The 13,085-nt window shown below is 42.1% G+C and overlaps 1 protein-coding gene across 50 annotated transcripts in view; it reads right to left on the reverse strand.

Moving 5' to 3' along the window:
• MICAL3 (microtubule associated monooxygenase, calponin and LIM domain containing 3) overlaps positions 1 to 13,085 on the reverse strand; it is a 230,876-nt gene that overhangs the window by 94,989 nt on the left and 122,802 nt on the right. For 22 of the 50 annotated variants that reach the window (XM_083572508.1, XM_083572480.1, XM_083572498.1 and 19 more), the window contains 8 exons: positions 11,959 to 12,052; positions 11,409 to 11,556; positions 10,809 to 11,005; positions 10,094 to 10,206; positions 9,702 to 9,764; positions 8,719 to 8,892; positions 7,128 to 7,220; positions 2,344 to 2,442 (listed from right to left, as the gene is read on the reverse strand). In XM_083572508.1, the coding sequence (XP_083428634.1) occupies positions 2,344 to 2,442; positions 7,128 to 7,220; positions 8,719 to 8,892; positions 9,702 to 9,764; positions 10,094 to 10,206; positions 10,809 to 11,005; positions 11,409 to 11,556; positions 11,959 to 12,052 (981 nt within the window). The remainder of the gene's footprint in view (positions 1 to 2,343; positions 2,443 to 7,127; positions 7,221 to 8,718; positions 8,893 to 9,701; positions 9,765 to 10,093; positions 10,207 to 10,808; positions 11,006 to 11,408; positions 11,557 to 11,958; positions 12,053 to 13,085) is intronic. The other 28 variants (XM_083572501.1, XM_083572492.1, XM_083572486.1 and 25 more) reach the window with 4 other exon arrangements.

A 13,085-nucleotide genomic window follows, 5' to 3' on the forward strand; every position in this document is an offset into this window, starting at 1 on the left:
AAGTGTGCCTTTGTGACTAATACTATTTTGGCCCTGACATTATGGAGGGAACTCCTGGGGTAAAATATGTACCATGATTCACCTAACAAAACAACCCAGTTAGTGAATGTCCTGCACAAGGACTTCCCCTTGTGCAATGGGTTTTCCCTCCTCTCCACCCCCTGCTCCCCCTGAAATTGGCTAAGGAGTGGGGGTCAGGAGAACCCCAACAGTAGCACGCCGGGGAGGAGAAGAGAGAAGGAATTATTCTTCTCGGCAAGTTGCAATGCTTGCACTAACGGAACATTCAACATGGCGCGATACCAATAAAATATGTAATTGATGTTGAGATGAATTGTACGACTGCCCCGTATTGTATCAGTGTATTTTGCACTGTTATCTAATTTTATTATAAAAACTCAAATAAAACCATTTATTATAAATTGACTCAAGGCCCCCACATTTTTTACACAATCATGTAACTGGGGTGCCTGATTTGAACAAAGCATTCAACAATAAACTACTTTGGAGGAATGTTTTAGCAACGTCAGTGAGGGAGGGTGACCAGGAAATGGGGCAGGCTTCCCAAGGTCCCAAACCCAGGTAACACAGCTGGGCCCAGGCATTCTAGACGACTGCCATGCTGATTAGTGGTACTATGGTCAGTTGGTGGAGTTAAGTAAGAGCAGCACAACACACTAGGAAAGTAAGGGAAACCGCAGCAGGCTAGAATTGGTAAAACCTGGAGGACTTTGGGGGGCTATGTTTTGGAATTCCTTGTCATTCTCATGAAGTGGGGAGCATCCTGGCCTCCCCCAACTTCTAAGTAATGTAGGTACATCAATGGGTTTAAATTAAAGGTAAAGGGACCCCTGAAGTCAACAGGACTTTCAACTGATACGGTATTTCAAATTACAGCTAATTGCTGATAGATCTACACATTTTGAAAGATCCATAACCCCCATGAATCTGTGTAAATTCTCATGACTGCTTTTAAAGGTAAAGGGACCCCGGACCATTAGGTCCAGTCGTGGCCAACTCTGGGGTTGTGGCGCTCATCTCGCTTTACTGGCCGAGGGAGCCGGCGTACAGCTTCTGGGTCATGTGGCCAGCATGACTAAGCCACTTCTGGCAAACCAGAGCAGTGCACAGAAACACCGTTTACCTTCCCGCTGGAGCGGTACCTATTTATCAACCTGCACTTTGATGTGCTTTCAAACTGCTAGGTTGGCAGGAGCAGGGACCGAGCAACGGAAGCTCACCCCGTTGCGGGGATTTGAACCGCCGACCTTCTGATCGGCAAGTCCTAGGCTCTGTGGTTTAACCCACAGCGCCACCCACGTCCCATTAATGGGTTTACATTCTAGCAAATCGTAGGATGTCTGCACGACCCCTTTATTTGACATAGTTAAACAAAGTCACCCTGGTGCTGTGGGAGAAGCGTTGCAGCAGTTCCCACATCACAGGCCAAATTTAAGAATCTGCTTCAAAGCTAACATTCCCCAGTCTGGTGCCCTGAGGATGTTGTTGGACCCCCAACTTCCATCAACCCTACCCAACATGGCTAACGGTCTTGGGTAATGAGAGTTGTATTAGAACAGGCCAGAGAGGGCGGGTTTAGGCACATTATCTCTCTTATTTTCATTAGAGTGAAAGTAAGGTCCAGGATAAGCTCTGATCCTGAGATAGGACACCCCTTTCAGTGGTATTTAATGGGGGCAGGGGAGAGAAAATATCCTAAACTGCTAAATTGTCCTGAAATATCTTTTGTAAGCCGCCTTGGGAGTGAGTGGCTTTTCTCTGAAAGGTAACATGCAAGTACTTCAAATAAACAGATGGATAAAGGATGTGCCTGTAATCTCAGCAATGAATGGGAAGCCCACAGAAGCAATACATTATGCTTCTCTTCTCATTGCAATGCAAAACCAAGCTGAAGGCCACCTAGACTGCTCATTTTAGATCCAGAAACCAGTGTGTCACTCCTCTTACAGCATCCAGTATAACAACTGGGCGCTATCAACAGCAACCTTTACTAAGATCTCAGGTTTTTGTTTGGTACACCAACCTACTACACAACGTAACCATAACAACAGAATGTAAGAAGTTATATGTGTAAAGGTAAAAGGTAAAGGGACCCCTGACCATTAGGTCCAGTCATGACCGACTCTGGGGTTACCTTAAATCAAACAATGATAAAAGGAATTCTGGGTTTGCTTGTGTTACTGGTTTGGGGGAAGGGAAGATCAAGAGGTCTGCTGACACTATTCAGTTTTAGGAGAAAACTCAAAACAGAAAGGGTATGTGGCCTACTTGTGGAAGCAGGAAGAGAGGGAAAGGAGGACAGAGCATGCAGAATGAAATCACCTGCTGACTGGGGTACGATGGAGAGGAAGTGCAAATGGAGGAAGAAGAGAGCATGATCACTTTTTTGGGGCAGGTCCGAGAACGCTCCTTTTTCCTCATCTTTGTTTACAAACAAGGGAGAAAAAAGAGAATAATAATAATAATAATAGAACAAGAAGAAACATGGTCAATGATGATGGTTATTAGTTGTGGCAAGGCCACAGACTAAAGTTTCCCCAAACAGCAGATGAAATATTAAAATTCTCTCTGGATTATACCAGTTCAGGTTACCCGGGAGTGGAAGGGCTCTGAATGGTCCCTCAGCACACACAAAAACCAAGTACTACCAAGTAGCACAGCCTAACAGAAAGCTGGCATAGGAGCAGGGAATTTTTCATTCAACCATATGGCTGCCTATCTAAAGTTGTCCAGGAATAATTTTACCACTACCACTGTGTCTGTATGTGAGCAAGGCCTCAGAAATGCATCGTGCGGAGGATGTTGATCTTGCTTCTCTTTCTCAGTTGACAACTAGGAACCAGCATTGTTGCGCATCAACGCAAGTGAGCTGTATTTCCTCATGAGGTGGACAATGTCATTTGAAGTCCCCGTGTCACTACAAGCATAGCTGGCCTCATTTATCTGAATGGCTCAACCAACAGGTGACATGAGGCATATATAAATGAAATTCAGGTAACAGGGATTCAAATATAAGTAGTTCTGTTTGGAATACCAAAGGCATCAAATTGGCCCATGTCTAAAAAGGGCATTTTTTATGCAGCTGCTGTTGAGCTACAGAATATCCTATTCCTTTCAAATGTAACACACACCAAAAGGTGCAGGGCATAAAATAAAGAAATTGTACCAAACTTTTATTTGCTGCAAATTAAATGCTGGAAGCTAAATGTTAACATGACAAAAATGTGCAAATCTTTGTTCATTCCTGGTGCTCATATTTATGTGTACTGGGGGTTGGGGGTTGGTATCCCCTTCTAGTCCAGCCAAAAGCCAAAGTGCAGTGATTTTTAAAATTGCACTTGACTGTGTATTTTGTTGTATAAAATGCCCTCCCGGGGTGGTGGTGCTCTATTTCAAAAAGCAGTATATAAACACCACCACCACTAATGTTCCTTATTTTGAAAATATTGGTCCACTTTGGATTTTTTGATTTTTTTGCTATGCAAATCCAAAAGCCCTTCTTAAAAGATGAATCTTAAGCACTTTTAACTCTGGTAAATCTAAAGCCTAAAGGGAAAGATTTGTGTATTGTTCCTGCAGGTCAAGAGCTGTCAACATCCATAAGGCACATTAGGAATGTTTTCCATCCCTGCTCAAATTGAGGGGAAAGGAGAAAGCTAATGCGGACCCTTAATAAAATCCAGGACGTCATTGACTGTCTCCCACCAATTTTAGCCAGATCATGTCCACCTCATATAGCCTTCTAAAAAAAAATTAGCTAAGAGAATAATGTTCGTTGTTTTTTCGTTAAGGTGGCAGTCACACCTGCTGGCCTTCCTATAATTAGAACATTGTATTCCATCTTCAAGTAGGATGCATTTCTGAGTTCAGAAAAGGCCCATAGTAAATGATGCTCACATTAGTAAGTATAAAATGGAGGAAGATTCCACTTGACAGAAACAGGTTGGCTGGCATAGTTCTATTCCATCTCAATGGCTGGCTCTGGTCACTTCAACTCAAATGGATCTTTGGGTGTTATCATTACCAAAAAGAGTGTGTTTACTGCATATCCATATATCCTTCCAAGAAAAACCCGAGACAGATATATTCCTTGACAACAACACCTTGATCTTACCACCCTCTGACCCCAGACTTCAAACAAGCAACTTCCAGTTTCACAGGCTTCCTTTGTTTTACACACACACACACCCCTCAAGTGATGTCAGTATGCAAATGAATGATGAAGTTAAGAGAATGAGATGAAGTTCATTGGAATTAACAAAAAGACACAATTATTCCTATGACACGTAATAGCATGGGTTTCCACCACCTCTAGCAGCGCAGCAGATTCAGCTCTTTTTAATAAGACACCAATCAAGAAATCCTCAAAGAGTAACCATCAGAGGCAAGGATATTTTATAATCATGCACATAACTCCTGCAGGTAATTCAATCCCATTTCTTTAAGAGCTTAACAACTTGTAGCATGATCATGGATATCATGGATATTTTCTTGCAAAAAACGGTGGATGTGTTGACCTAGGTGTTGGTGGAGCAGTAAAAACAAAAAAAACACATTGACTCAGGAATTATTTTAAGAGTCCCTTCCTTAATGCACATACCCATGACTTTCCAGAGCCACTTTGCATTGTGCAGGTACTTCTCATTGTACTGTATACATTCTCTGTAGCGCTAAAAGAAAAATTAGGCAACAGGAACTAGTACAGAGGCAGTGAACACACCTGACTGCATTTCTTAAATCAATGGGGGTAAACAGGACTCATGGATCAAGCTGGTTACCTGTATAAACAGTAGCAAACTGAGGGGCCAGTTCATCAGGTGCAAAAATCAGGGTCAGATGGAAAGCAAGAGAGAACAGGGTTTGCCGGCCACATCTTTCCCTACGACCCGGACCATGTTTTCATTCAAGTGTCTCCTAGAATTCTTAAATACCAGTTCTGCCATGTCTTCTCAAGAAAGAAAACATAGGATGCTACATCTGACATGCTGGAACCTTCTAGGCAAGAGAGACAGGTGCTTTCCATCTGAATTGTTGGATTTGATTCACCATATCTAAGTGTCTAAACTGAAGTTTGGAAAAACCCGTCTATCTGCCTTCAAAAAAGCCTGAAGAATCTTAACAGAATGTACCCAAATTATTCTGTTAACTGTACTTGGAAAATCAGGCAAGAGTGAAATGCCTCAAGAACATGCCCAGCCAAAGCAGGTTTGCCTATACCCTAAAATCTCTGGCAAGGCCAAAAGCACTCTCTCATCAAATACAATAGTAATAACCATGGGATTTATGTGGATAACAATATCCCAGTGAAGCTATGAAAATTTGAATCTAGGCTATGGCTATGAATTTAGGCCAAAAAGACAAGTCAGGAAAATACCAGTCTAGACAAACAGAAAGTAGAAAGTCACATGTGTATGGGTTATGTGGATGTAGGTTTGTGATCTTAGGTGTACCTACTTGGCAGTAAGAACAATTCAGTTCAATACAACCAATTAAACATGCATGGGACTGTTGCAAGAGTCTTAGATTTTAATGACATGCTAAATAGAAAGTCATCCTGCCCTTTTGAAAAATCTCTTTTCCAGCAAATAATTTCCGTGGTTCATGGTACTGAACCCAGCTCATGTTTCCTAGTTACTGGACAGCTTGAGCTGAATCTCTGCTACATTCAAAAGTATCTAACTGGCTTGGATGAAGTGCCCTCACCTCCACTGCCTTCAAAAGGCATGCACAACTTTAGCCAGAAAAGGGTGGAGGCCTGTGTCTTCTGGCCCAATGGTGGCCAGCCAAAGTAAAAGCATATTTGTGGACACTCCATGGAATGGAGTGCGATGAACAGCAGATGATGATGGATGAAAACAAAATGGTCAGCAACATGAGCTTACTGGAGTTGCAGGCTGGTGACCTTAATTCATTTCTACCCCTTCTTCCATCTATGTGTTAAGCACATTTGAAGGGAGGAAATAATATCAGAAGCTGTATCACTGTCACTCATCCCTTTTTCAGATCTCTTGAATATAGAAACAGTATTTACAAAAAGCGTATTGACGCACAAGCTATTCCTGCATTTATTTTCTGAAATGATTTCTATTTGCTCATGCTAATGCATCATGGGATGAGAAAGCCCTGCCATCATTACATTACGAAGAATCTATATACAAAATATGTTTTAAATAATGCTAGTATAGCAACCACAAACCAGAGCAGAAGGTGATAAAATCTGTTTCCTAAATTATCTATTCCAATCAGGCAAACTTGGGTTGGATTGGTGTGGGTTTTTTTACTGACACTACCATTCAATTCCAATTTAAAAAGTAAAATATCCCTCAGTTGAGAGGGATGGAGAATATTAGCGCTTTTAAAAATTAAATACAAAAACAGCTGTCAATATCTTGTCTGTTACAAGTGGAATAGTTATTTCAAAGAAAGCAATGCCTCTGAAGATGAAGACCAAAGTCCATGGCAAGAATGACAAAAGCCTTACCAGTTTCAATGAAAATGGATAGTTCAGGGTTCTATCATAGGCAGTAACAAATGTCATCAGTACACAATGACCTCAACCTGCTAATATGAGCCAGTGAGAAATCACAAGCAGAGGAGGTACAGTATAATAACAAGGAACATCTCTCTTCTCTATCTCTTACTTCAGACAAATGGCTGATTCTCCCATTCTGTTTTCCAATGTTTAGGATCTCCCCTTTGAGTGATCTTCATGGATACCAGAACAATGTTGTCGAAACACACTAACTGATTACTCAACCCGCTCTTGAACCCTCCAGAAATCAAATCTGGATTACACAAATTAACAGGTAAGCAAACATAGACTGAGTTTCCTAAGGCTCATTTACAAGAGTAAGCCCCTAGCTGGACAAGCAAGCACAACTTCTGCTCAAATATTCACCAATGGTCAGGAACAGGGAGACAGTGAAAAAATGACATAGCCCTTTAATGTGAGCCACACCTACTGTCAAATTACATACAGGATTTCCCTTTTAAAACAGTGCCAGTCCACAGGAATAACCTGGAAATTTGGTATGGAAAGCAGCAGCCAATGGGGTGGTAGCTTACATGGATTGAGCATCACAGTCATTCATTCGGTTTCGTTTTACCTGTTTCCACTGAGGCATGGGGGCAAAGCGGCCCTGCTCTCGCTGTCGGTAGGCTGGCTGGGTGAGAGCACGGTCTTGATAAGGCTGGGCAGACTGTTGCATGCAGGTCATAGAATAAGCAGGATGGAGGCCACAGAGGGCATTAACACCAAACGCAAAACGAAACTCACAAAGAAACCCACAAGGGGGTGAGGTAAATGTTGGGACAGGGTGGTCAGCAGACAGACATTTAGGAGAAGAAGAAAAAAAACAACGGAGTAAGGAAAAATTAGCTGGCAAATAAAATCGTATGAAAATGGAGAAAAGTAAAGAAAAAAGGAAGATGCGAACTTAAGATATAGAGGGCCGCATTTTATTTATTTTGGAATGGTTTATTTTAATAATGTTAGGTTGCAGCTGAAAGGGGTTTAAACTATTAGAGAACCAAAAATTCCTGGAATTCTTTCAAGAATTGAGAGTGAAGCAGCTGCACATTCATTCTCAAACCGTGATGGATAAGGCTCCAAAATCTTGCATCTTAACCGAGATGATTGGCTTCAGGAAGGATTCTCTACTGCTAGGCTTTTATGGGTTTTTCTACCCACCTTCCTGAAGAACCGAAATGGACACAATTTAAGGAGGGGTAAAAGAACAGGCACTTTGCTAGAGGGCTAAAACGTTCTTTTTGAAAGCCTCTTCGCTTTCTTTTACTTTCACACTCAGAAAACGCCATATTAAAAGGACAGAAATAAGTTTTCCTATGGCCCATTTGGTGTTTTGGATCTTCTCCTGGGATATGCAGGACAGCATGCTTGCCTCAGCCATATGAATTTGGTTTAGTCCATGTGTACTCCCTTGCCCTGAAGACATTCCTATGACAGAATTGCAAGTGAAAACATGATTCCGCTTGCAGTATATTATAAAACGGATTTTCTATGCTCGCAGATTAATTTTATTATTTAACTTTCCCAGCTACGCTCAAGCAGGTTAAAATTACACGGGGTGCCAAGGTGATGAGTGCAGCACTCCAGCTAGGAGAATCTGCTTTCCTAAACAGGAAATCTGGTTATGTATGGAGTGATTCACAGGGCAAACGATGGGGAGCCTTTTCTCATATGTTCAACTGATGGCAACGCACCAAAGATTAGCTCATAGATGACTCACTTGACACACACAACTCATGTAGCTGCATTTCCCAGGATGGGGCATAAAACATGCATATGAACCAATGGGGGTGGCAGAAGCCAACAGTATCGTCACGCAGAAATCTGCATGAATCGAAAGCCTGATTAAACCTCCAGAATTGAAGAACCATTCTAATCCTTGGGGCAAAGATGGAGCAACATGCAAGCAGCTCTTTGCGTTAGAAAAGCTGCCCTCTATCAAAATAGTACAAAACCCATAAGTGCAAGAACAGTAATTACCAAGGATGGAGTTGCCTCTCTATCCTTAAGATGTTTCACCTATATGACCTATTTGAGAACAAGGAGGTACCCTGGTCAAAGCCAACAAGCCTCCAGATTCTCCCTGCCAGAAAAACCCCAAACATCCTGCTAGCTAAGCCATTTAGCTGAGATGCAAATGACATTCAAGCTAGAAAGCCTCTTCCTACCTGTCTCCGGATGCCTGTGGACTGTGCGGGGGCATTCTCCTCAAATTTGGCCAGCAGCTGTGTTGCCATGGACTTCACTTTATTCTGATTCCCAATGGCGGCATCAATTCTCCTCTCTGTCAGGGCGCTCACCAGAGTGGGCCTCTCTTCTCGGTAGCTTCGGGAAGAGTCCTCCTGGCAAATTGAAATGGATTATACACTAATGGATTCCTTTTCCAGAGCCACTTTCCGCGTATCTCCAATTTTGTGCATCACTCCTAATTTTCAAAACACATCTTCCTTCTCGCCAGTTTACCCTGCTCACTATATGCCCATCTACCTGCTAAATTGTTCCTGCTATGAGAATGTGTAATGAAATTAAGATAAACAGAAGGAAGGGGCCATAGCTCAGTGATACAGCACAATCTTTGCATGCAGGAGGTCCCCAGGTTCAATCTCCATCTTCGAGCTGAAAGATGGAAAAGACATTTGCCTGAGGTCCCCAGAGTTCCAAAAGTTCAGTAAAGCTAACCTGAACTTGCCCATCTGAGCTAATTGACTCCCTCCCCTGCATGCCATAGTATTAAGAGGAATTCAAAGAGGAAAATCCCATTACTCAAGATCACAAATGCTAATGTACTGTACATCTCTCTATCAGGATGCACTGCATATCTTCATATATTCCTGAAAGCTCACCTCCAAACGTATCAAAGCAACATTGCTCAGGTTTAGCTGGAAACATCTTGCAGTAAGCAAAACAGTGACCATAATCAGAGCCTTTTGTATTCAAAACAATTACACCTCTCTGACAGTTTGGGCGGATGATTTGGTTTTACAAACACCTGGGGGGGGGGCATGTTTCTGAGCTAAAATAGAGGCAGGGTCACATGACTGAATCCCCTCCCTTGCACACAGAAAATTGAACAGTTGCTTTTGGGAGGAACCTCCTGTGAAGAGGAAGGCAAAACGGAAAACAAAACAAAACAGATTACTCTCTTTCTTACATCTTCTGACTGGCTTGTCTTCCTCCTCTTTCCTGCACCATCCAGGTCCTTCTCCTTTTTATCCTGGGCAGAGAAAAGGGGAAAAACCATTGAGCCCATATTTTCTCAGCCTATAATAACGCCTATAATAAATCTACTTTGCATTTTAAGTAAAACACATACCTAACCTTCCCATCTAAAATAAGCAGGTGCCTGAATAGCTGATGGCATGTCCTGGGGGACACATTAGCTCTGTGTAACCTGAATTACAAGTGATTTGGGGAAGGTTCCCATGTTTCCAAGTTAGATGACACCATCAACAAAGCATCTCAAGGTGGATCAGGGTGTCCCTGAACTGGGCATAAACATAAGCACTCTTTCTATAAATTTATTCCCAAAGCAACTGTGGCTACCTTTGGTGTCCGTTTCCGAGAGATGCTCTGCCCCAATTTACTGAAGAAGGAGATTGGAGATTTAGCAGTAGCAATTAATGCAGCTTTTTCTTCTGCATTCAGTTCCAGGTTATCTGTGAGCAGAAACATATACGATTAGTTGAGACATAGCAAAATCTGAGACTAAACACCCTAAAGAGAGTTCCATTTCTTCTCATATAAGAGCATTAGCATTCTATATCCTTCTTTTTCTCTCTGCCCTCTCACTTTTCCTTTGCCTAAACTTTATGCCGCAAAACACCCAAATCAATATTTTATTCAATCTCTTATCCATTCTAGAAAAGGACTGACCATTTAAGATATTTTTGCTTAAAGTTGTTCAGAACTCTTTTTAGGAGAGGCATACAACCTTTCCCTATCTGCTTTCTCTGTTCCATCATAAATATTCCCAATAGGAGGAGAAGGCATGTTTCTTCATCTCCACTTCAGGGATAGATTACAACATTGCTGCTGGATCCTTACCTGGAGCTTCAGGAAGCAGCAAACACCCCAAATGCCTTCCTAGGCGTTACAATTTTTAAATATTTGTGGCATGAATCAATAAATTAATAACTGTGTGTAGCTGTAGATTGCCCACCACTAATGAGTCAATGGCCCCTGAAAGAAAGAAAAAATCCCCAGCTTGGCATACAGCGTTCAAGAACTATTTCTAGCAGATATATCCTAGTTTTCTTACCACCAGAAGGAAGGGAGTCCTTGAACATTTCGTAGAACTGGGTGAGATACATGACCATGGACAGCTTGTCTGGTTCACCAACTGATGCCATATCTTTGCCAGTCATGATGGGAGAGATCCCAAACTCTTTCTCAGCAACGTCAAATGCCAGCTGGTTATTCTTCTCTACATTGTGTTCATCTAGAGAGTCAAAGTCTCTGGAGGGAAGAAAATGTGTTGCCTAAAGGTTAATTTCTCTATACCTACTAATCATTAGGAAACTACAAAATCCTCCCACTAGCAGCCACCAGATCTTATCTCATTATCCCCTCTCATTTCTATGGAGGACAAGACTATTGACAGCTACTGGCCATGAGGGCTATGCTTTGCCTCCATGGCTGGAAGCAGTTTCCTTCTGAATACTACAGGAGGGGAGTGATCTTTGCTCGTTTCCTGCTTGCAGGCTTCCCCCGTGCATCTGGTTGGCCATTATGACAAGAGAATGCTGACTAGATGGGTCATTGGCCTCATCCAGCAATTCTTACTCCTCTCCCAACCCCCACACCATTCAGACCATCGAGCGTCAGGATGCCCTCTTCAACTTAACATTCAGTTTCTTACATGAGGTCAGGGCGGTATCGGTGGATAATGGCACACAGCGCTAGGCCGCTCTTCCAAGACATTGTAAGATCTGTTACGTTTACACCGGCATATCCATCCGTCTGCCTCTGACACCAGCCCAGGAGTTTGCTAGAGCGAGCCACAGACTCTAAATACAAACACACAGATATGCAACTGTTGTTCCAGGTGCTCAGCACTGTTGTCCAGAATAAATAGATAAAAAGCGTCCTGATGAAGTAAAAAGGAATATATCCTTCTACCATACACATACACACAACTTCAAATAACATTTTCCATTATCATGCCTGTACACAAAAGTTGAATAATACAGCTTGTGTTTATCAAAGACTGTGAGTTGTCAAAGGGACTTTGAAGTCACTAAGGGACACTGAACGTGGCTTTTAAGAAAATATCCAGGCAATACTCTTCTAAAATGTATCATCTGAGAACCTGACTTCTGATTGCCACTGACATAGACTGTGGTTTTGAAACTCACGAGAAGGGAGAGAAGAAAGTGCTACAAAAGGAATGGGGAAGAATGGGAGCTTACCATTCCGCGACAACTTTGGTGTCCTGGAGTTCACCAAATTCTCTATTTCCAGGTGAATGTCTTTCAAGTCTCCTGTATCATACAAATGACGTACCTGCACCAGTTCAAAAAGATTTGATTATTATCTCAAGCTTCAAAGAAGAATGCAAAAAAGTTAAGCATTCCTTGAATGACACAGGTGCGAGTGAACTATGTAAGTATCTGCAGAATAGTCACTCTCATGACAGCAGGGATGAGCACCCTGTGGCCTTCCAAATGCTGGAGTCAAACTTCAGCCCCAGCTTCAACACCCTAATTTTAAAATATACCCAACGAAATGCAGAAATCAACATCCTTTAAGATAGAGAGAGAGAGAACGAAAGAAATCAACATCCCTGATGGGATTCAAAGGCTGTATAACTTCTTTTTCATGGCAAGCTTCTGTCTTGTAGCCATTAGAGAAGCGGACACGGAGCAATGGTTCCAAACTACAAAAAAGAAGATTCCACCTAAACATTAGGAAGAACTTCCTGACAGTAAGAGCTATTCGACAGTGGAATTTGCTGCCAAGGAGTGTGGTGGAGTCTCCTTCTTTGGAGGTCTTTAAGCAGAGGCTTGACAACCATATGTCAGGAGTGCTCTGATGGTGTTTCCTGCTTGGCAGGGGGTTGGACTCGATGGCCCTTGTGGTCTCTTCCAACTCTATGATTCTATTCTATGATTCATTACTGTCATGTTGTATATTGATTTTGTTTTATACTGGCTTTGTATTTTGTTCTTCTCCGCAATCCAAAAAAGCAATAAATAAATAAATAAATATAAATATGTAAAATAAATGAATACTAAGTTACAAAGTTAGGGTAACTTTGGACAATGGATTTCTGCCTGCTCCACTCGTCCTGTCTGTTGATTAATGATATACAGATGGATAGACAGATAAAATCTACTTGTTTCACTATCCTCAAAGACTTAAAGCCATCTCCTTTTCAACTTAGCAATTAAAAAAAATGGGATGCAATTCTACACAGAGAGATTGGAGTCCCATGCCCTACCATCGCATATTTCAGATCAGACACCCGCTCCCACCTTTCACCCATTCCAAACCATGAGCAGCCTGCTCTTCCCAACAATTCCTCTTACATCTGACT

The sequence above is a fragment of the Podarcis filfolensis genome (genome assembly GCF_964270895.1).
Source record: "Podarcis filfolensis genome assembly, chromosome: 10".
Classification (NCBI taxonomy): Eukaryota; Metazoa; Chordata; class Lepidosauria; order Squamata; family Lacertidae; genus Podarcis; species Podarcis filfolensis.